The sequence below is a fragment of the Clavelina lepadiformis genome, chromosome 5 (assembly GCF_947623445.1).
Source record: "Clavelina lepadiformis chromosome 5, kaClaLepa1.1, whole genome shotgun sequence".
In the NCBI taxonomy this organism is placed as follows: Eukaryota; Metazoa; Chordata; class Ascidiacea; order Aplousobranchia; family Clavelinidae; genus Clavelina; species Clavelina lepadiformis.
The window spans coordinates 10,485,132-10,509,055 of NC_135244.1; the positions used below are offsets into that span (position 1 = coordinate 10,485,132).

At 36.0% G+C, this 23,924-nt stretch overlaps 1 protein-coding gene and 1 long non-coding RNA gene across 5 annotated transcripts; one reads left to right on the forward strand and one right to left on the reverse strand.

The window, feature by feature from the left end:
• Positions 1–1,743: 1,743 nt before the first annotated feature.
• Positions 1,744–7,301, reverse strand: LOC143459895 (uncharacterized). 4 transcript variants are annotated; one of them, XR_013117795.1, is made up of 7 exons: positions 5,848–7,301; positions 5,579–5,703; positions 4,005–5,436; positions 3,473–3,562; positions 2,743–2,871; positions 2,464–2,565; positions 1,744–2,383 (listed from the first exon to the last, which is right to left on the reverse strand). It is a non-coding gene; the product is annotated as an uncharacterized LOC143459895 (long non-coding RNA). The 4 variants fall into 4 exon arrangements; XR_013117793.1 differs by lacking the exon at positions 4,005–5,436; XR_013117796.1 differs by lacking the exons at positions 5,579–5,703; positions 5,848–7,301 and having other exon boundaries at positions 4,005–5,572.
• An 8,534-nt stretch (positions 7,302–15,835) lies between these two features.
• LOC143461204 (uncharacterized) lies at positions 15,836–22,199 on the forward strand. The gene is made up of 6 exons (XM_076959032.1): positions 15,836–16,051; positions 16,157–16,335; positions 19,774–20,970; positions 21,043–21,110; positions 21,556–21,739; positions 21,947–22,199. Exons 1-5 carry the CDS (start codon positions 15,939–15,941, stop codon positions 21,688–21,690), a joined length of 1,692 nt encoding a protein of 563 aa, XP_076815147.1. The 5' UTR covers positions 15,836–15,938; the 3' UTR covers positions 21,691–21,739; positions 21,947–22,199.
• Positions 22,200–23,924: the final 1,725 nt, after the last annotated feature.

Below are 23,924 nucleotides of genomic sequence, written 5' to 3' on the forward strand. Positions count from 1 at the left end.
TTTATGACCCAATAAACAAAGGCTATATTAACTTAACAATATTATCGGTAACATCGTGTTAGAACTGTTAACAACATTTTATTCATGCATGCTTATACAATTTTATACCACATTATAATATAAGCGAAGGGAATGAGCTATTTATGCCGTAAACACATCTTGTTTAAAAGAAAATAAAAATAGCTGTTATCATCATGTATTATAACTATACATCGTAACAAAATATTCCAGATATAAACGAAAAGCGACAATTGCTAAATATAAATTTTATAAAAATAAAATGCCATAAACTTACAAATTTTGGTAGGGTTTTGGACGTGTAGGGTTATAGTCAATTAGCCTATTATAAAATGTAATGCAAGTATACCTCTAAATATTCATACCATTAACATATATATCACATCGTTAAAATCAAGTTCGTTAACTACAAAGGATTCTCCATTTTTCATTAGTTATGGAGATAATTTTTCGTATAGCCTCTATGTTTTAATTCATCCGACCATGTATGCCGTGACGTGCTCGTGTGTATGCTGAAAACCGTCAAACTCTTCGTACAAAATACAACTTTGTCAAAATATTTCTAAAACATGCTAGTAATTAAAGCAAATCGTCTAGAATCAATAAGATGTCAATTCTTTCATCATCAAAGAATTATAAATGCTTGGTAATTTTCTATGCGTTTTTTCAAATACATTAATCCTTTGCAAAATCTCTACCGGGCGCTTTCTTATAAACAAACATTCCTTGTGACGCAGTATTTTGCCTATTTATGTCGCTATTTAATCCTAGATGGAATTGGCAGAATGTAATTTAACATAAAGTGAATAAATGAAAATCTTCAGTAAGTTGTTTATTTTAGCTGACCGTTGTTGCTGCGTATTTAGCAAGATTAACAACAGCCTCGACAGTAAGTATAAATTTTGAACATCAACAATTTCAATGGCGACACATGAGCGGCTTTTGGATTTATTCCAAACATAGTTTTTCTGAGATTATAGATAAGCGCAAAGTAATTGTCAAATTCTTTCTCCGGGCCGAGCCTTTCCTCAACATCACGTTTTATGTCGTCATAGATTGAAATTTATTGCTTATCTATGTCAAGTATATAGAATCTGTAAACATGAATATAGCTATTAATAAACTGCAAATTGTTTCAAAGGTTCTGCTAAACACAAGAAACTGTGAAGGAAACGCGTTGTCATATTTGGGCTAAATTTAACTTATAGTCTTTTTATACATATAACCTACTGTAGACTGCATAGCAACAAAATAGAAATATAGGCCTATATTAAACAATTTTCAACATTATTTCCAAGGCTTCCGTTCAAAAATCTCATAGATAAACAACATCTCGCAGTTGATTAGGTGAACCTTATTTGTCAAAATAAATCTTTTGTATGAAGTAATAAATCAGCTTAGGAAAGGGAAGTTAATTAAGCCGTATTAACATAAGCAACATAATTTATCCCGGGGCAAAACGTATAAAAGTTTGTAAATTATAGCAGCAGTTGCCAATCGTGGTCCACTGGTAGTCTGCAAGACATTGTGACCTCTGCCAAAATCGGTAAGGGAGGCTTCAGCACCTCCTCAAAAACTTTTCCATTTTCCATGCTGTGTTAACCAATAAATAAAGAAACCACCAAAGTAAAGAAATCACTTTGTATTTAACTTAGTGCTATATTCTCTAAAGCGTAACTAAAGGAAGAGCTATGATGGGCCATGGCCCCCGCCCTTCACGAATTCAAAAAAACTCAAATTTTTGTGGCCATACACTGTTATTTTGTTAAACACTTTAATTAAACACGAAAAGTGAGGCCAAAAAGAAACGCCTAAAATGGTTACATGTTTAAATCGCACATGTTTATTCTGTTTTGTGTTTAAATGTTGTAGGTGTTTACTAACTAGGTGTTTATTATCTTTGGTGTTTATGTTTAAATGTTGTACGTGTTTACTAACTAGGTGTTTACTATTTTATGCGTATTGTCACTTGGCAGTCAAAATTTCCAAAATAGCGTTTATTACAGTAGCGCAACAGAAACAAGGCAGGTACAATCACGGGCGCCGGAATTATTTTTGGCAGGGGGCAAAATTCGAAAATAGGACACTTTTTGAATGTCATTTTGGAAAATAAAGAAAGAAAAGGGGGCGATGGCCTCTCTGCCCTTCCTCTTCCGGCACCCGTGAGTAATAATAATATACAATAATAATAATAATAACAACCGATAAGTTGCATTAAATAGCCTAACACCCCCCTCGAATCGTTGTTACATCTGAAGTGGATTGAATCAGCAACAATGAATGTTTTCATGGTTCCGGCTTCGTTATAAGAAACAAGCAAACTTGGCAGTGTTTTCTTTCTGGAGTTTAAACTAATCCGAAATGCCTAAAAAATTAAAACAAAAATGTCAATGTATACAAATTGTTCTGTAAAGCCACCAGTTAAATAAAGCAACTACAACTCACATTAACAGTCTGCATTGCATCAAAAAGATTTGTTTTGCGGGTCGGCCAAAGTTGTTTTTGTGACCTCAAAAAGAGATTAAGTTCTTTCTCTGGTGATGGATCCTATGTCAAAAGTTTTGTTAGGTTTTTACACTATTAATAATGAATCTATTTTCACCTCAATATATATAAAATGTCTCAAGATCTGAACACATTATTCTTCAACAAAGCAATAAGCTAATACACAAACAACCAAATTTGATTTTTGTTAATTGCTGGATGAATGCTCAGATTGCTCACCTCAGTCTCATGGCATTGCCGCTCAACATTGCTGTTACATTTGTTGTCTAGCGTGGTTAGCATGCTTACGCAAGCGTCTTATATCGTATTGTAATCAAATTGATAAACATTTCTGAATTTTTCCTCAATCTGCAAAATTTATCACTATATCAATAACCATGTTGCAGCCTCTAAACATGATCTACAACTGTATTCTCTTACAAAAGTATGAAAATCTAAAACACCTTATAATAAGTTTCTTTCAAACACTAACAAAAGGCATTTGTCCTAATAATGAAAACTTTTCAATGATTCCACTAATGCAGGGGTCGGGAACCTTTTTGGCGAAGGAGCCATGAAATCCACATATTGTTAATTTTTATTTCCGTTAGAGCCATATAATATTTTTCAACACTTAATGCAACTAACGTGTGCATTTTTAAGCAAAACCAACTATTTTAGACAACGGTAAATGTCTGAATTTACTCTTTAATAACATGCTAATTACTGTTAATGCGATTTCTGGTGCTGCATGATACAGAAATTACAAAATTACAAATAACTGAAAAGTTTTATTCGTAACAATTGAGCTAAGAAATGCCAGCTTAGATTTATTTGCGAGCCAGATGCCATCATCAAAAGAGCCATATCTGGCTCGCGAGCCATAGGTTCCCAACCTCTGCACTAATGCATCCATCTTTACATTAAACTAATTGCTTCTTGGTGAAAGACAGACATTGGTCTTAAATACCTGTTTTAGTAGACCGTATTCCCATCCTGATTCTTCCTTTTCTAAATGTTGTCTAATAACTTCAGTAGCCCTTTTTTGTCCATTCTGAATCTACAGTGATTAAAAATATAAAACTAAACAATATAGCTTTTAAAACAGTAGTGAGATGTAATCAAGCTTTTTGATAAGGTGTCAGAATCTTTCTTCTCGAATGTCTTTGGAAGACTCGGACTCGGCAATGATTCCTCCACTCTCTGCAGTTTTCCACAAAAACTCAATTTTCATTTGTTTATTGAATTTTATAACATATTGACCAACCCTGGCACTGCTCACCAGGACCAGAAGAGTAAAGATTAATAATGGCTTACCCAAGAACATTACAAAAGTAGTAACACTGGACATTTGCAATAAGTTCGCATTGTTTGAACCTGGTGCTAAGCCAATCCACCACTGAAGCAACACTTTTTGGCATGCACAGTATATTTTAAAATTAACTTAATATTGTTAATAATAAAAATTTCATGTGGATCAAAAATATATAATTCTGCATCACCTGCCAGTGTAGTTGGAGGAAACCTAATGATGAGGGTTGTTTACTAGGGTCTATCGGCGGTATTGCGGCCACATTTTTTCTTTGCGATTTAAATCTCATGTTAAATACGTTTGCCTGGGGCTAGCGAAAAAATTTTTTCACCATATTGTGCAGAATTTAATCTACTTTTTTACTATAATTTTATATTATTTTCTGTTGATGCAAAAACGGAGCAAAACGATTTCTTCCAAGACTACTTTTTCCGGGTAATTGCGGACACTCCTTGCAAATGCGGCCACCAATCTCCATAAATGCGTCCGCATTTCCCTGCTTTTGCGGACGTATTTTTATGAAGAATTTAGCCTTTTACAGTATTGCCGTTTGTTGTGTGCAAGACTGAAGAAGAACATTGGAGTTACAAGCAATGCAAAATAAATTTTTTTTATTCATTGATTCATCGAATAACTGCATAATAAATATATGTATGTATAAATATTGTAAGAATAAGGGAGAAGAATATTCAGGTAACTTGGTTGGTGTAAAACGATGCGCAACCACTACGATTCGTTTTTACTTTTGCGTTTGTATAATGGACCGGTCAAGTTTTAAACGTTTTTAGTATACCTCACATATCCTATAAGCGTAACTTAACCGTAACGATTATCGTACGTTTACAGTGTAATGCAAAATAAAAAGTGAGTCATTACGCTTAGCCTGCATCGAGTACAAGAAAAATTCCAAAGGAATAAGGCGGCAAGCTTATACTCGTGTAGCCTACATGTTAAAACTTTATGGTACAACATGTTTTCTGATAATGTATTTGTTTATTTCATGCGACAAGAAACAATTCAAGAAAATACCACTTGAGAGTCGATGCTAATGAAAAAAGAACCGAAAAATTTTATCAGCACCATTTTCACACAAACATATCACAATACCACTGCACGTTTTCAATTTCATTAACCTCGATATTGAGGTTGATGCATTTGGTATGGTCCCAGAAATCACAAGCTACCCATGACGGTTCAACCGGACCTCTTTTCCACTTTAGCAAATAGCTGAAAGAGCTGCATTTAGCATTACTTGATCGTAAGAGTTCCTTGATTTCTTACTTGGTAACTCCATATTGCGCAAGTAGACCAAAGTAAGCAAATAATCACGTGCAAACAAAGCATTTGATAAACGAGAATGACCACGTTATGCTGTCCGCATTTAGGGGGTTGTTTTGTAATTGTGATGAAACACAGAAAAATAAAAAAAAACATTGAAAAAATACACATAGACACCTAAAATTTTGTACATACACAGAAGAAGGATACAGCTACTCGTGTGCGAAAAAAGAATGAAAAAAGAGCAACATTTGCGGGAGAAACAGCAGTTTAGTTTGCAGAGTGAAAAAAAATTTTTGGCTGTTTTTCATATCGTTCTGGTCTCTGTTTGAGGTAGTCACGTTCTAAGGGTAATAACAAACGTTTTACTTGGAGTAACTTCCTGAAATTTGCTGGAGTTGTTTGTTAGGAATATTAGATGAGGCTAATTTAAAAAAAATTATTTTTCGTTGTAAAATTTTTCGGTAATTTCAGAAAAAAATTTACCGGCCGCAAAAGCGTCGTGGCCGCAATAGGGCCGATTGACCCTACCATATGTGATGGCACAGGTGGATGGCTTCTCTTCCGACATAAGTTTCTAAGTTTTTCCAATAACTTTCTACAGAAAACGCCTGTAAAGAAACAGCTTAGTATAAACTGTTATAGACTACTGAGTACAAAAATATTTTATATTGTAGGCTAGGAAATTTATCATTATACAGTTATTACAACAATTTTCTTTCTACAGTACTAAATTATCAAAATCAAATGCTTACCGAAGGCCATTGCCTTTCCCAAGAGCATTACAACGGTATGGCACCACCGGGTATCGAAAACATGCTATAAATATTTGTTATTGTCTGTAACTCTGTAAACCTTTATGCCTGGAATATAGCCTAGGCCTTGTAGTAACAAACCTGATCCATACAGCGAAATACGCTACACCAGGCTACCTATATAGGCTACCGAAAACAAACTGTGGCAATAAGCTACAGCCCTACGAAACGTCATAAAACAATTCGCTGTCTATATGTAAGCTGAAAAGAGGGTTCAGATTTTAGAGATAGCTTTTAGCCTAGCTGCCTGAAGGAGGTAAATGCGCGCCCACATTTTTGACCATGGTAGAATTTAACAAGATATTTCATAGAACTTAAAATAATTTTTAAATAGCAAACTTGCTGGATAAAAAGTAAATAAAAACAACAATTACTTGTTCTAATGTAAAACAATAAGTTTAATGTAATGTTATGAAAGTTTTTTTATTTTAATATTTTAGGTTTTGAGTTATTTAAACATGGAATAAATAGTTATAACTTACTATTTTCAGATACACAATCTACATTATATGAACAAACGTTATTCAGACGTTCCACTAACTGATGGTGAACGCTTGTCATTTACCTTTCAATCAAACGACGAGAAAAGAACGCCCACGTTAGGCCATGCCCGAGTAATTTCAAACTTTGATGGGCAAAGTATGGTAATTGGTTTTTCACCCTCCATTCCTGGGTGAATGGCTTTACTTGAAAACCAATCACAGCCAGTGGCGTAGCCTGAAAAAAATTGGGGGGGGGGGGATCAAATATTTCATGAGATTACAAAGAGAACTATACAAATTGTTGGTTTTAAGACACCGCCACCCGATGTAGAAACCTATATAGACACAAAATATGGGGTCGGGGTGGCCAAGGCCCCTTTCACCCCTTTGAAATATAGCCTACAGTAAGGCCTGAACAATACAATTTAGTGTTCAGCCACTCCATACAGGAAAATTTTTAAAACGACTTCAAGTTGCCAACTTTAAACCTAAGAATTGAGTCCGAGATACAAATTTATACTGAACAATAGCTCGTGTAATTGGGTAATGCGAACAAGTCTAAAGCATATAGTACCAAACTGTTTTTGATGGATTCTTTCTAAAGCAACTTAAAGTATAAGATATAATTCAATAAAACTCATCAAAATAAACACATTCCTCCTAAACACCTTTTTGTTTGACACATTTTGTAATCTTTGTGTTATGTGTTTAACATTTAAACGCCTAAAGCGTGGAAAAAGTGTAGAATAGGCATAAATCATTATTAAACGTGTCATGGATTGTGGTGTTTAACCCATAAAGTGTTTAAATTTTGTCAAATTAACAAAATTTATACACTTAAACACATAATTAAACACTTTAACATGTTTAAAGAAGTAAAATTGTGTTTAAATTTTAAACACATGAATGACAGTGTAGGCATTTTTAAGTCTTCATTTTTTTCTTTTTTCGCATTCTCTTGTTTGCGACTATTTTATGGTTGTAAACCTAGCAAAAACATGTAATAATAGTCAAAATATACGACTTTTCAAAATGTACACAATAAATTGACAGTTATTGTACGAATGTATGTATGGGGGAGAGTGATCGTTGCATGGTACCAAATTTGGGCTTTTGTAGTAAGTGTGTGGTAAAAAATACCGACGAGAAAAGCGATCTATAGCGCAAAAATTGTTTGATGGATTTTATGAATTGCTTTGATCATTACTATATTACAACAAAACTTTTTGATAAAATTTGAAACCTATAATTGGCTACCAAAACGCTCATAGAAATTATCATGTGCAACGCTGCAAAGTATCATTTAATCCAGTGGTTGTTTATAGCCTATATAGTTAAGCTACAGGTTTTACCTGCAATTTTTAACATAATAAAACAATAACATAATTTTTAAATGTTTATGTTGCTTATTCACCTAGTGTAAAATTTAAATATCTTAACTCTGAAACCTTTATTAATAAAATTCCACGTTTTTTAATTCCTATGTATAACATTGATGGATGTAAATAGACCGGACTTAATTTGGTGATATGTACCCCTGGTGAAGACACTTCACTTTGTTTATTACAAGCTCTCTGCTGCGCTCAATCCAGTCATGTCAGTCATTCAGTTTCAGCCAGTCACGCTCTACCCAAGAAGGAGTTACTGTAAAGTAGAATAAATTCAACATCTCTACTTGATGACTGGCCGCACCCAAACAAAGGAATTTCAAAAAAACAATAGTGAATAATCGTGTTAACACACGTATTGCATGCTGCGTGTAGTATAGACGCGGGAGCGCAAAAAGTAGTAAAAGTTTTAAAAATCATCTCAAAAAATTTTTACCAATTAAAACAATGCTTTGCTAGAAAATGACAAAAAAGAAGGAACAATACACAGTATGTAGTGCGACGAAACCATGTGTGATAGTATACACACGAGTATGTACAAGATTGTTACAGCCATAAATCAAAATTCTATGCAAATTACCGAACTCTATGATCATTGGACACAACAAAATCGGTTGTTTTTGCGGGCCTCATTACAATAAAAACTCAAGAAGGCACCGTACCGCGGGTTACAGAAATTGGCCTCATGAGCCGTAGATTGTTTTTCTATTGAGAAATTGACATTCTACTTTTTATTACCATTCTTAACTATTAAAGTCAGTGTGGCGCCTTGCGACTTATACCTACTAAAATTCTGCAGAAAATACAGAACAAACTACGTTACAGTATTTACATTTATGTGTGGATCTAAAGGTAAAAGGTCAATCGCAAGTAAATAAGTTGTAATGAAATGGTGGTTTATCGTTTCTTAGCCTGTAAGGGCGACCACTTCAATTACAATGTTTCTCTGTTGAACTGTTTATTGTCCTCGAAGTAAATGAGTCTCAAGGTCGTTGTTTCGCTTTTCTTAATCTTAGAATTAATTGTACACCTCGACAACTTTATATTCTGATTATATTGAAGGTTCTTTCAACGAATACATCAAGATAAAACATTGTGACAACAACAGCATAAAGACATGTTGCGGCGTTGAACGTAATAGCAAAAAGAGACTGATAAGTCTTAAAGCACACACAGTAAGCACGAAGCAATCGATTACGTCACGCAGTGTTATGCTTCGCTGATTCGATAGACGAGAATTCTATGTTTTACACAATTTTATATTACATTAATTGATATAATTATCACATAGTTATAAAATTTGATACAGCGAAGAAAATATGATTGATCTGGAAAACTACATTTTGGCACCTTTAGCTTGGTGGATTAAACGTTAAATTAAATTAAATTAAATTAAAAGTACCCTTACAGATGACATTTATGTTCGGAAGACGATCGTAAAATCTATTCTATTATAAAATGTACTCGACTACAAGCACATTACGTGCTTGGGACACTGCTTTTTATGAGTTAAGTATTGTTACGTCACAAAGTGGACTAAACTTCTCACAAGACTCGTGTACCATCCTAAAGTCTTAATTCTTAATTCCCGATCACTGACTACTGGAACAAATGTATAAAGTATCAAACTGTTCAACCGCATATTACTTTTTTGTCCGATTTGTTATGTAGATATACAAAATTAGAAAATATATCCTTTTATTGCTGCGTTTTTAGAAAAAGTAAAGGAATTAAAATTATCTGAGAAAATAGCAGCAAATTTATTGCAAATGCTTTGATAATAAAATATATATATATGAGGTCTAATATCACAGCGCCAACATTTTCCTTTACCTCGAAACTGTGTCGATGTCTTGGGTCATAAGAGTGGCATTGTCTACGGTTAAATTCCCGCGACGAAGAACCCAGCTTGTTCATAAAGAAGAGAAGAACGATTAAGTGTTCGACGCGGGGAATCTTCAATGGGACATGCAAGACACTGAAGAGAGATTTATCAGATGATGGCTCTTTGGGTCTTCTATCGAATTCTGATTTTTGAGGTATTGGGATCACGATTACAGGGTTCTTCTTCAGATTTTCGGGATTCTGTGCTTTCGCAAGTAGCAAAAAAATCGTGGTAGACATATAGGTTCAACAAAAATTATGAGTCTCGGGTATTGTCTGAACCGTGAGCCTTACCTGGCTTTTTTCATAGAGGGCGACGGAAAACTTAACTAGAGAAAAATTGTTTGAAGCGAATCATGAAGATGAGGCACAAAGATACGAGCATTTGTAGGTTCCACTGTCAGGATAGTAGCACGATGAATAATTGGTTCGATTGCAGCGTGACATTTTTTTTGTCGCAAGTAGTAGGACGCTGCTGAAGTCTTGATTATAGCCTGGTCAGGGTTCATGAAATCAGACGACTGCATTTCCAGTATACCTTTCAGAAGTTTTATTGCTTCACTGCAGTGCTTGAAATTGATTTCGCGAGTTTGCAAGCAGTTATAAGTGATGGTCGATATAGGTATAGCGGGAACTTCCAAAGTCGTATAATAAAGCCATCAAACTCAAGTCGCAAGTCAAGCCATTTACCTTAAGACTCAAGTAAAGAAAAATCGAATCAAGTCGAGTTAGTTGATACTCTTAGCCAAGCCAAACAGAAAGCAAAAATATCATTTGTGTAAACCAGAATCGTTTAGAATTATTACAAAATTTGCTCCATTTGGTTGCGCCGTATGCGCTCTTACTCTAAAGAAATATATTCATTTTAAGTTACTCTTTGATGTAATTGAACCAAACAGAGATTCCTTTTATCTTAATACTACAAAATGTAATAAAAAACAATCGACTCGAGTCAAGTCAAGCCATTGCAAATACTGATTCGAATCAAATCAAGTCATTTTCTACACTTTCTTAGAAAAGAGTTCGAGTCAAGTGAAGTCTTTGAAAAACTGACTCAAGTCCTCGGGTCATTACAACTCTGCTGGGAACTTCTCAAACAGACATATGTTCGGTAGTTGGCTGTCAACTTCGATGCTCGCGAATGCCAAGTATAGGAATTTATTGTTGTTCCCCATCGTCCGGAGAAGAAAAGTTTGGGCTGAGCTGGTCAAGTTGTTAGTGCATGGTTTCCCAAGAAACCAGGGCTTTACCGTCCCTTTTGTTGTATACTTGTATTCTCAGTCAACGTGGTGTCAGTTGAAGTCACCAGCGTATAGACTGAGTGAGGGAAACAGAGGCAGTGACGAAGCTGACATGCCACAAATGTGAGGTCCTGTTTATGTTGATGCTATAATGGTCAACTCTTACCCACACCTATAATCAATATCCGAGGCTGAAAGAGATTGGCTGACGAAGGACCCTGTTATCACAGGGCCATGTCTGCTGCTTAGTGTCGACCCAACTGTAGGCCTATAGGGAGGAGTTCGGAAGACCTATAAGTCTGTAACTTGTCTACTGACGTCTATTGGAGGAGGACAAAGACTAGGCGAGAACTCGTTGACTGTAAACTTTCTGAAAGTTATGCCCTCGACGTCCAGTTACAATAATCTTGGGCAACAGCACTTATTTTTCGTCCTAAGAAAGGCGGTTTTCTTTCCGCTTGTTGTTGAACGTCCTGGATGGGGACTTTTGGTGTCAGATTTTTGCTGTCCTTGGTATGAGAAAGACATTGTCCGGAAATCAGAACAAAAAGTAACTGTAATCAAATTTGATATATTTTGAATATTTCCATTACCAGTTTGTTAAATTCTGATTTCATATATTTTCCTCTTTGGTCATTTTGATGATCGGACTGTTCAACCCATGGACAATTCATTGGACGCAGGCGACTTATACTATTCTCAAAATGTTCAATCTCCCGCTTCAAACTTTTTCGCGGGCAGTCGTCATTGTCATCAACAAACAGCATTTCTAAGGTTTGACTTGTAATCGACGTGTAGGCTTTATTTATTTTTCGCTAAACAGACATACTCATTACAACACGATACATAAACTTGTTTTAATTTCAATACAACATGTGTATTGATATATACTGGTAAAAGCGGTATCCGCGCCTGATAAACGCTTTGTAAACAAACACGCAGTACTGTACTTAAAAGTGTCACGAGAATATCTTTACGCACTTGTTTTAAGAAGCAATGCATTTTAATGTTATATAATCCAATTTTTAAGGCACTAGTTTGCGGTGTACTTTGTTGTTGTGTAGTAATATTTTACCGTTGTGGGACTTGTGACCGTTTTTATCGTCTTCAGGAAATTGTAATTGTAGATACACGCACACGTTCTTTGTTCCCTACAACCCTTCCCCGAAGCATGTCACGCTACCCGCGAATCCTTTTTTCTCGGTGATTAATGATGGTGAATTGGTACGATAGGTTGGGGACCAATAGTTTATTCAGTTACGGTTTGGGTTTTATAGAAGTAAGATGGGTGTTTTTATCGAAGAAAATGCTATTAAAAGTTAGTGAGGCAAAAGAGCTAATTGATTAGTTGTCAAGTGGGAAGTTTCCTGGTTAAGAAAAAGTTTGGTTACAATTGGCGAGCGCGCCAGGATCCCGCAGTCACTGAAATTAATCGCCTAACTTGTGGGAATTTCACGATGGCTATCTATTGCGTTATTCCTCCTCCAAAGTATACAAGTCCAAGGAGGATTTCCAAAGTTTTCTCAAACGTTTCGACTCTTATTGTATGGCTATTGAAGCGAATTCTGCTTTGAAGAAGCATCTACTAATCAACAGCTTCGATGAAGATTTAAGCTGGGACGTACGAGGGAGAGATGCTTCGCTGTTCGATCTGCCATACGGTGAGCTGATAAAAAGAGCTTTAGAAGTTCGACAGTCCGATGTTGTAATCAACAAGCTGAAGAACAACTTGTTAGACGGAGTACAAGGACCGAACGAGTCAACACGCTCATTTGTCAATGCCTTAAAGAAACTGGGCGACATGGCCTACAGGGGACGAAACCAAGACAGCATAAAGAACGAAATACTTTACTTGGCATTACTACGTGGCCTGAAGAGCCACAAATCGTCAGAAGCTTTAACCGCAAATGTGGGAAGAGGCAGGGATTTCTTCGCTGCCAGCCGACAGGCCATTGCATTCGATGATGGCATAAAGGAATCTTCGCGGGATGTATTGAAGGTAAACGCACATCCACGTCTGGAACAAAGCAATCAGAAAGAAGTGATCACTCTGGTTGAAAACGAAATTTCCGGGGCACAAAAGAGAACCAGAAATTTCAATAAAACTGTCCAGTGTCAAGTGACCTCACAGGGTGACGCCCAGTCCACGGCAAAAAGAAGGAAGGAATCTTTGGCACAAAATATGATTTGCACCATTCAGTATACGGCGCCGGCAGACAGGTGGTGGCTGGTCAAAAGCGTTTCAGGGGAAAATACTGGCTCACTGATCGATAAAAGAAACGAGATCAAACTGGAACATTTCTTCGGGCTGTTTCCAGCCTTAGGTTGTTTAATACAACTACAAAATCTATACAATATTGAGTGACCAGGTGAGAGTCAATAACGGCGCGCCTGATGATTAAAACGAAAACGTAATCTTTCGGAATATGTTATTTAAAGAAATTAGTTTTCCCGAGGGCGGGAATGATAGCGGGAAGGGGGGAGATGTAACGAGAATATCTTTACGCACTTGTTTTAAGAAGCAATGCATTTTAATGTTATATAATCCTATTTTTAAGGCATTAGTTTGCGGTGTAGTTTGTTGTTGTGTAGTAATATTTTACCGTTGTGGCACTTGTGACCGTTTTTATCGTCTTTAGGAAATTGTAATTGTAGATACACGTACACGTTCTTTGTTCCCTACAACTCTTCCCCGAAGCATGTCACGCGAATCCTTTTTTCTCGGTGATTAATGATGGTGAATTGGTACGATAGGTTGGGGACCAATAGTTTATTCAGTTACGTTTGGGTTTTATAAAAGTAAGATGGGTGTTTTTATCAAAGAAAATGCTATTAAAAGTTAGTGAGGCAAAAGAGCTAATTGACTAGTTGTCAAGCGGGAAGTTTCCTGGTTAAGAAAAAGTTTGGTTACAAAAGGTTTTAGGCAATTTAATGGGCCTAACAACCGTTATTGGTTGAATCCTCCTTGACTTAAATCTTCATCTGTGGGTTACATCGTCTAAGGTTGAATCGTCCGTGGGTGGAATCGACCTACAACCGGTTATTTTTATTATAGTTATTTATATTTTCCGTGTATTGGTATTTTCCTTACCGGTGTTTTCAAGCTACTATTGTGCGTGTTCCGGTTTTTTTATATTTTGGTAAGGTTTAAAACAAACAACGCATAAACAAAATTTATCACCTTGCCAAATTTTGCCCGTTGACGAAATAATTACATATGCTTGCTAGGCTAATTTAAATATAGATACACCACACCTGAAGAAGCAAGCTCAAGTTTGCGGAAGCTCGTGTTAATAAGCTATTTTGCTTTCATTATACCTACATGGTTAAATGTAATTCCTGTTTCGCCTTTTGTAGTACAGTAATCAGAGGAAAGAACATATAAGGCGCTATATTATAATAATAATTAATAAGTAATCGAGTAAATGTTGCTTTAAAGTGGTTTATTCAATTTTCGACTATTGTTAGGAATTAATCGAATAGTTATGCAAAAATTCATGCAAAAGTGGACAGTACCGCGGTACTATAGTATCGAATTACTGTACCGCATTGCTTTTTCAGTACTGATACCGTCGGTACTTCTAGCAAAAAGTAAGGAGTCCTTTTTTCAATAAATATAAGTCGGTCCCGGTACTCGGTACTTTTAAAGTGATTATTTCAAGGTTTTGAGAAATATGTTTTTGAAAACTTCATTTTAATTAAACCTTAATGTCAGTTTTAGCGCTCATGTTCTTTTTTATTCTACAAATGTCTAACAAAGTTGCAAGGAGTGAGTTCACATATTTTTTTACCCAAAGTAACATTCAGCGGGGTCATAATAGGGGCAAAAATTGCAATTGCAACAGAATCCGCTGTACAAAAAGTACAGGTACCGAGTACCGGGAAAGTATGTAACTACGTTTTAAAATAGTACCGAATACCGGAAACATTGATACATTTTTTGCCAAGTACAGGTACCGACGGTACTTTCAAAGTACCGACTGCCCACCTTTGCACTTACGCATTATTCGATGTTTCTAGGTTTGGATCAATTAGTTCGAATAAACTGCGCTTTTTGGACGGCTAAATTATACGAGTTGATTACGAGATTATAAATTATACTAAATTATATTTCACCGTATTTAGGTCACGCAGCCCGTTGTTAAAGATAGGTGGTTAGACTAGGAGAATGGTTATGTAAGAAGTTGATTTTAGCTATTTAAGGTTTTATTGGAGTTAAATTTAGATTAGAAGGTAGATTTAGTTTAGGTTTAAGTTGCTATACTATAACGTTTAAAATAGGTTAACAAGTAACTGTAAAAAATAGCTTTGAACGCACGATTTTTTCCAGTGAAATAGTGGTAGTCTAAATTATAACGCCACTACTTTTTATACACGTACCAGTGCTTGGGTGATTACCTTAAGAAAATATATAATCAAATGCTGTATAAGTAAACTGATAAAAACCCGGCATTTCAACTCCAAAACAACAGGTAAAAACTTTGTATTAGCTTTGAAAAAACATGAAACATGTTCGGTATTTAACAAAACGATTAATCAACCGATTGCGAAACTTGAGTTTATTTGAATAAAATTCGATCACCGAAAAAATGCTAACTGTTTTTTTGCGACCTGAAATAAATTAACTGCTCAGATACAATTTTAATATATAGTACCTGGCTACCCACAATTGTTGCTAATACTGATCAAAGAGATTTAAATCTCTTTGCACTGATCAACACATGATCATCAATGATCATGCATGCCACCTAAAAGAGAAATTTATCACACAATCATTTCAATTATGTCATCACATGCAATAATGGGTGTGCCCAAACTCTGTTAAGGTTCGGTTTAACTTGTTTGTGACATAACAAACTAATAATTCTAGACTGGAGAATGCATTAATTGTTGCATTTCTATTGGTTACAATTGTTGAATGAACAAAGTGTCTCTATGGTTCCAGCAGCCTATCCTTCGTAGGTAGTGTGAAGTTAGACCAGCGGCGAGAAGCCAGTTTAATTTAAGAGCTGTTATTGATCATCTTTTTGTCGAAGATGCCTGAAATTGTTCACTTCGGATTAACAACTGTTGCTATAAAGAAGAAATTCAACGACTTGGTGAAAAAGCAAGGATGCATAACAAAAGCTATAACGCATTTGTTGAATAGGTACTAACCTAGTATGGGTCCTATTGTACTTCTGGTAATTTACTGCCTAAAGAAACATGACGAATGTTAAACGATACTGGTATAACAAAATACTTTCGTTTCCAGAGACAAGTACTTGACGTCGAAGTATAGGTTTCGATCTTTGGCAAATTGTGAAGTTTGGGAAGAAACTGCGGAGTACGATACCATGCAAAGTATAACGCCGGTCTTGCAGATGCTCGATAGTTATGTGCGCTTTAACCGACTGGAAAGTCGATCAGCAGCGATAGAAGAATTGTTGTACGGTAAATGTTTACAGTTAAACTGGTTAGAAAACCGTTAAATGCATGCACTTACGGTAGGTGCAAGTGACGTCTGTGCAATATTCAGTTAAGAATTGTTAGTAAAATCAAAGATCTAGCGATTGACCACAGAACGACCACTTGGCACTTTTAAGCCAATTCACTTTTCCGCCATTTTCAGACTCAACTTAAATACCATCTATGCAGTTTGATTTTCAGCTACATGTATTTGTATTAGTAATATTTGCTTAAAGTAATTTTGTCCATGAGACTTGATTTACGAATTTTATATATTCGTTGTTATTTTTTATTTTTAGAATTTCGTAGTACAGTACTTAACTTTTGATAATCAATTTTGATTAATTGCGTCACAATTAAGAGATATCAGCCGTGTTGCCCCTGAAGCGTGGAAACGTGACTTTACCCCAAATTTGTACTTACTGACGTCATCCAATGATAAAAGCCTTTTTAACGAAAGGCCTAGGCGCCCGCAGCGTATACGCACTGTACGCAGGTGCGTACATTTTTCAGTTATGTGTTTTGTGAACTTACGCTTTAAAACGTTTTTTTTTTGACTTGAAAAACTTCCAAGCTGTTATTGTGTTAGTTTTGGAGTCATATTTATGGCCACTGATTGGAATACGTATTTATCACATGTAGGCTGCGTTACTTCGTTCTGTTTCATTGATTCTAATCTTAGCAAAAATTTATGAAATCAACAGAGGTTTTATTGCGTAATGATTACAAAGTATTGCAATCAAACAAAATCACTCTTTGCTTCGTGTTGTATAATAATAAATATTATGAAGAACACAGGAACCATCCATAATTAACTTGCGTCGTGTTCTAGGGATTACGTAACACCTGTGCAGCAAGCAAGATACGATGTCTATATAAAAGTAAAGAATTTGATAAAGCAAATGGCTACTTAACAAGAAAAACGGACATTTTGTTTAACTTGGCTGGACCTTCCAAAACATAAAAAGCGGGTTATACAGCGTTACAAAATAGTTGTTTACAAAATTTTATAATCGTCCACAATAAATTGCCAGCTACTTCACGTGTAAATTATTTGAATATACGATTCATTTCTAGGCGTTTTAAATCTCTTTTGAGGTGTGAAGGGGTAAAATTTTTGCTTTCCGCGCATTTTGATCAGCGTTGGAGTTTCAGAGGCGGAAATTTCAGCTTTCAAAAAATTTCAACTGGCTATCATTACTGGAATAAAATAAGTTTGTGCGTCAAATTGGAAAATATTCTGCGGGCGCCGCTAAAAGGTGTGGCTGTCTGTAAATCGAAACATAGGCAAAACCCCAGTCAGCTCCCCAAATATGACAAGTTATGGCGTAAATTTCGTATAAGTACAGATTTTAATGATGTTTTAATAAAGTTTGCATTTTTTGGTAAAATTGTTGTCTGTCGTCTTGCTGGAAGTCACCTAATCAACCCCTATCATAGGCAATTAACTAAGGCTATCATACTATTTCACCGGAAAAAAATCGTACATCCAAAGTTATGTTTCATGGTTTCTTGTTAACCTAACTTAAATGTTATAGGCTTATAGCATAGTAACCTAAACCTAACCAAAATCTTTCTTCTACTTTAAATCTGACTTTAATTAAACCCTAAATAGCTTAAATTGACTTTTTGCATGTACCCATTCTCCTAACCATATAAACGTCTATCTTTAACAACGGGCTGCGTTGTTAAAGATAGGCTTACAGTACTTACAAGTTACAACCCGCTTACAGTACGATGCAATAGTCACTCTGATTAACTAATGTAGTTGTTGACACAATGTTATCACAACGACTTGTTATCTTGTAAAACTCAATACATTTGTTTTCATGCGTCAGTACGATTTGGGCACTGTTGCACCGTTACCATATGCGCAAATTGTACCGAAGAATTTAAATTTGTCACCAACACAAGAATCTTGGGGAGGAGTAGGGCATTAGGCCATGGCCACTCCTCACGATCCCAACTTTTTTGGGCCATAGGTTTTTTACGGCTTCGTTCTTCCTTTATCGCATTTGTTTGTTTGCGACTACTTATCAGCTGTAACCCATATAGGAAAACATGGAATAGACGGGTATACGGCGTTTCAAAATCCTTGTATAGGACCTTACAAGTTGTACACGGCTTTTCGGAAGTGTACGCTATAGCTCGGCAGCTATTGTACTTGTAAATAAATGGATATAAAGACTTGTGAATATGAGAATGCATTTCATTTCAAGGTATTTTAAAGGGATATTTGACGCGTAAAAAACAAAATTTTTGCTCTTCACGCATTTTGGGCGTGTATAGATAAGTGCGAGAATTGTAAAACCAGATTTTGCCCCCTCAGCGACATCCTAATTTCACCACTGGTTACCGCAGTATTTTTTGGGATTGGGTAGTAACACGAGAATAGTTTACTTTGGGTAGTTCATACGCTAGACTCTAAACCAGCTAATTGTCCAACCGAAATACTTCACTGGGCCAAAAATGACGTCACTTTTTTATGAAGACCGCTCATTAAACAATTTATCACTTCTGATAGCGATATAATATGTCGGACTGTCAGTGTTCATGAATAGCTTCTTTCCACTATGTAGGTATTCTAATGCTTTATTGTGAGCGAATTCTGTTATGCATTCCTAAAAGACAACAATTTAATTGAAATAATGGAATAAAACTATATATATATATACCAACAATGTTTTCAAAAATTTTCATAAAATGTATTCAAAATAGTTAAAAAAGCGCTAGTTTTGAGGAAGTGTGCTCAGATAAGTCGTTTGTTCCTCACGCACTGCACCACTGTTTAGGACTTAGGTCACAACAGCTCTATATTTGTGGATATGCTAGATTTATTTTACCAAGATAACCTTGAGATTTTTGCAAGCGAAAACATGCGGATTGCTATGCTATTTATACATTTATAAACTCTTATAAAACAATGGTGACCCTAAAAAGCTTTATGACATTGTGGTGTTAATATTTTGTGCGTCATTGCCAATGCCATTTGATGACATGCACCCCAATTAAATCATCATGCTTGTTGGATGCTTAGTAGCTGGCAACATACACAGAGGGTTGAACTTTTCCCACATAGGCTAATTGTTTCCTGCATGGTTTTGTATGGTGAAAGTGTATTCGTCAGTGAAAAGCATCTCATAAAAAATTAGTTGAAAATTTAAACTCCAGATTCTCAATAAAATTCTGTATTCAGTGATCGGTTTGAGTTGCAACCTGAAAATTAAATATTAGGTATAAAATACAAAAATCATTGAAAAATGTATTGATGTTCTCATAATTTTGCACATTGTATATAAGTTATTGTATGCATCTATGTCGTTGTAAACATAAATCTGCAGCAACTATACGATAAGCCAACCATAATATGTTTTATTAACCTTTGAAGGCATATGTTATACTTATTAGATTTTGTTTTTACAGCTCCACGCTTTTCTGATTCAACTTCATCTATGCCTTCCCTGTGTTATGATTCTGACGTTAGGACATCCAGCCGCCAAGCAATGGGTGCTTTTTCGGATACTGATTCCATAGTTTCTTCAGTGTATTCACCAAAGGAGAGTGTAAAAATGTCAGCAGCAAATGTGCAATGTCAAACTAAATTTCATGATGTTACCTACACTCCACGGATTGAAGGCTTTGAGCACACCGCAACACAAACCGATATCGCGACGCCTTCATCCAGAATATACGCAAATGCATCTGTTCAGGTTAAAGTTGATATGATTGATGCATATTGTCAAACGGACCCCTGCGTACTAACAAACCAAGTCCTGGGGCACCCAGTGAATGCTCTTGCTGTCCAAGAACATTTGCCAATACAAACCTTTCCTGCAAATTCTGATTACAGTGTATTTTCAATGATACCGGAACAAACGAAACCACGCGTGAAAAAGCGAAAAAAGACAAATTTTGTTAGTGGCCCTGCGGATGTCCCTGTAAAGTCATCAGTTTTGGGGCCCGTAGCTACAACTACAGGGTTTCAGCAACATTTGCCTACAATGAAGCCGGCGGCAAATAAGGATTTATTCCTTCACACAATTCCTAGCTCATTGTATGCCACAAACTCTCATTTCGGTTACCCGTCAGCAAACCTATGCATTTTTTCCAATTCTTGTCAGCCAGGCTATCCTCTTCGACAGCTACCTTCTTCGAATCAGCCTACAATGTTTAATCCAAGGGTAATTGTAGCTTCATCGCGTTCTCCTACAACACAACAAATTGCAAAAAGGAATTTTTCAGATGCACTGCAAACTTCTTCAAATACTGTTTCTTCTTTTGCTGGAGCTGTCGGACGGAGCAAGTCGGAAAACAAACGTCCTAAAACGATTCTGTCTGTGGCGGAAAGATTGCCATTGTCAACCAGTACAGGCTTAACGATGGCACAAGCAACAATTTCTAGCCGTACAGAGCTTGCTGTAATACATTCTGAAAACATCACGCCAGCATCAGATCTAACAAATATTTGTCCGAAAATTGAGGCTTTATCTGATTCTGATACGTTTGCTTACTGTGCAACATCACAATCAATGGCCGAACACGATGCATTCAGTGGTCAAGTGCAGGATCAACTGCAGTGCGAGTCTGCAACCTTAGAAATTGATCAAGATCAAAGCATCGGTACGCAATCAATGTTTTTACGATAGGTTAAACGCCAACAAAAATTTTTTGAAAACGAATTTTTTTCTGCAGACCAATCTATCCCGAAAAAGCGTGTTCGAAAACCTACCAGTTTTTATCAGGCGAATCATCCAGTTAAGGTTGGTATCGTGACAAAGAATATTGCCCAAACTTTGCTGTAGTATCAATAACTAGCAGGCACATTTTGCACATATAATCGGGTACAATTTATTAAAGGCTTTGTTGTTTTTGATTTGAGCAATTCAGATCGCATCATGAACGTATTAAGTGAAACTTTTGAAGTCGATGTGCTGTGTAAATGCGGTTGTGGTCTGTGATGATAAGGTCAACTTTGTCATGTGTGCGTTAATGTTTTTTCGTTGGTTGTTGTTTCTTTAAAATAAAGTTTTTTTCGATTCCTGCGTGGAAACAATATCTAGCTTACAACATTGTATAAGGTGGTGACCTTACGTCAAGCATGGTTGAAGTCTGTGGATAGTTATTACAACCACCTCGTTTTCACACAGTTTTAGTCCGATCGGTGATATTTTAAGGAAATCACTGAAAATGAATTTGGTGTGACAGGGATCTAACTGTAGACGTCAGGAAGAACTTGCTCCTGGAATAACACTTTTATCCCCAAGTGGTATCCAAATACAAGCTAAGATTAGGGACGGGAGACATAGCAAACTGGAAAAGTACGGAAACATCTCACACTAATGAGACAAATAGGACCAGCGGTCAACTAGGACACTCGGGGGACGTAAAGGTAGTTAAAGTTAAGATCATTGTCGAAATTACAGAAAGAATGAGAATAATTGACTGGAAGCTTAACCTCCATCATACCTATAACTCGGACCAAATCTTTTCGTTATTGAATACAAAGACAGACCATAACGGAACGCACTTGTCTACAATAACTATCCTCATTAGTCCTAACTTGCTAATAAAGTGAAGCAGAACTTTTTTTTAACAGAAACTGAATAATCAGACAACAAAGAAAGAGTCATGCCGAGACACCCATTATACCCAGCAACCAATAACAGCTTCCCTTACAAATTACAATGCTTTTTTAGATCAGCAATATTTATAAATGCATATTTCTCCGAGCCAACAGTCAAATCGCTTGACATTAATGCACAGTTAATGTCGAAAATTATAAAATGCTATAAGTATTTTTACCAACTTTAACAATTTACCCCGGTACTGGAGTGAGTTGTTACATTTGACAACGTGTAACATAATTTTTTGTAAATTTAGTTTGCGATAAGTTAAATGAAAATTGTTTGAGCATGTTTATTGCTTAGAAGTGTCGCCACACAAAATAGCAAAGGAAAATATTTTGTTCCAAAACTGACCAAGTAATTTACGTTTTTGCAAAAATTGTAACAACCCTACCCGGTCTCCCCTAATTGCAACAGTGGTCATTGTAGGCCTAATTCGTTAGGGTTACAACGTGTAACAACTCATCCCACACTAACTACTACCGCCAAACTGCTTAAATATGAAAATTAAACGCTGCAGCTAAGTGGTCGAATTTTGCTGTGTTGAAAACTACAAGCAAATTTTGGAAAACAATCCTGCTTCTGTAGAAAATGTTTCAAGAATAATTTAACAACATCATACGAAAATTTTTTCAAAGAAGTTAGAATTCAACTTTCTGACTCTCAAAACCTAGTTTTTGCTCTAAAATCTAAGTTAACATAAGCTATCATTGGGAAGAATATTTAGATATACAGAATATTTATTAAAGTAGGAAAACGAGTTGTAACAATCCACTCTTGTAACAATTTTCCCCGGTCCCCCTACTTTTAACCGGAACGCCGTCCCGGCTCACTTTCACCGCTATATTTTCAAAATATTGTAAGTAAACGTCAGTAATCTTCATTCCTTCTAACAGTTTTAAGATTTTAATTCATAGTTATGCAGTGAACGACTGTACCTTGTTTTACATTTGCGTTATTCCCCAGAGTCAATGCCATTGTTCGCAACAATAAATGATGCTTGATTGACCCTGTAAAGCAGGGGTTCCCAACCTTTTTATGTTCTCGTACCACTTAGCCACAACGGATTGTCAACACGTACCACTATTTTCAAAACAACTAATTTGATCCAATATTCGCACAGCAGCATTGTATTAATAACAATGACAGCAGGGACAGGGAGCAAGATCGACAAAAGTAGCTTACTGAGTGCAGAGAATTTAGTACGGAAAGAAATAAAAGTGTTGTTCGCATATTTTAGCAACTCAAAATTAAAGTGTTATACTACTATACTGTATATCGCATGCAACGGAGAGCTGCTCGCGTACCACCTGAAAAGCTCCCGCGTACCACCGGTTGGGAACCCCTGCTGTAAAGTGTAAGGAAACAACTATTCATTATTTAACTTGCCAAACTGCTACGTATATTCAACAGGTAAATTCGCTTATAAATACAAATCCAATACGCAAATGATTACAAGCTGTAATGGAATGGGTGTATATGGAATTTGAACTTGACAGGTTGACCCACTTCACTACGATGTTTGCTAGTTGAATTGTTTATTGCGGTCGATGGTATATGAGTCTCATAAGGTCGTTGTCTGCTTTTCTCAACCTTAGACTTAATTGTTCACCTTAATGAATTATTGTCTTCTGAAGGTGACAACAAAGTTGTCTAACTTGACACTGAACTTCTTCAAATTGAATTCAACAGTAGTTTTCACAAGAATGACAACTGTATAAACTGTTTATATTGATTCTTCTTTGAACGATTACATTTAAACAGAACATTGGCCCATCAACAGCATAAAGACGTCCATTTTACAGCATTGATCTTAGTAGACTTATGTTTATTGTCAACTGCATAATATTACTGATACTAATAATAGTAAACGTTACTGAAAACTTCTACTGCAAACTAAACGCATGCAAGAAAGGCAAGCGCGACCTCTAACTTACGTCATAACTTTAA

Excerpts from the sequence above, each read along its gene's own strand:
- LOC143461204 (XM_076959032.1), top strand. The coding sequence starts at position 15,939 with ATGCCTGAAATTGTTCACTTCGGATTAACAACTGTTGCTATAAAGAAG. Across the intron at positions 20,971-21,042 it reads TGATCAAGATCAAAGCATCG|ACCAATCTATCCCGAAAAAG; the intron begins GTACGCAATCAA and ends TTTTTTCTGCAG. Across the intron at positions 21,111-21,555 it reads AGGCGAATCATCCAGTTAAG|GGATCTAACTGTAGACGTCA; the intron begins GTTGGTATCGTG and ends TTGGTGTGACAG.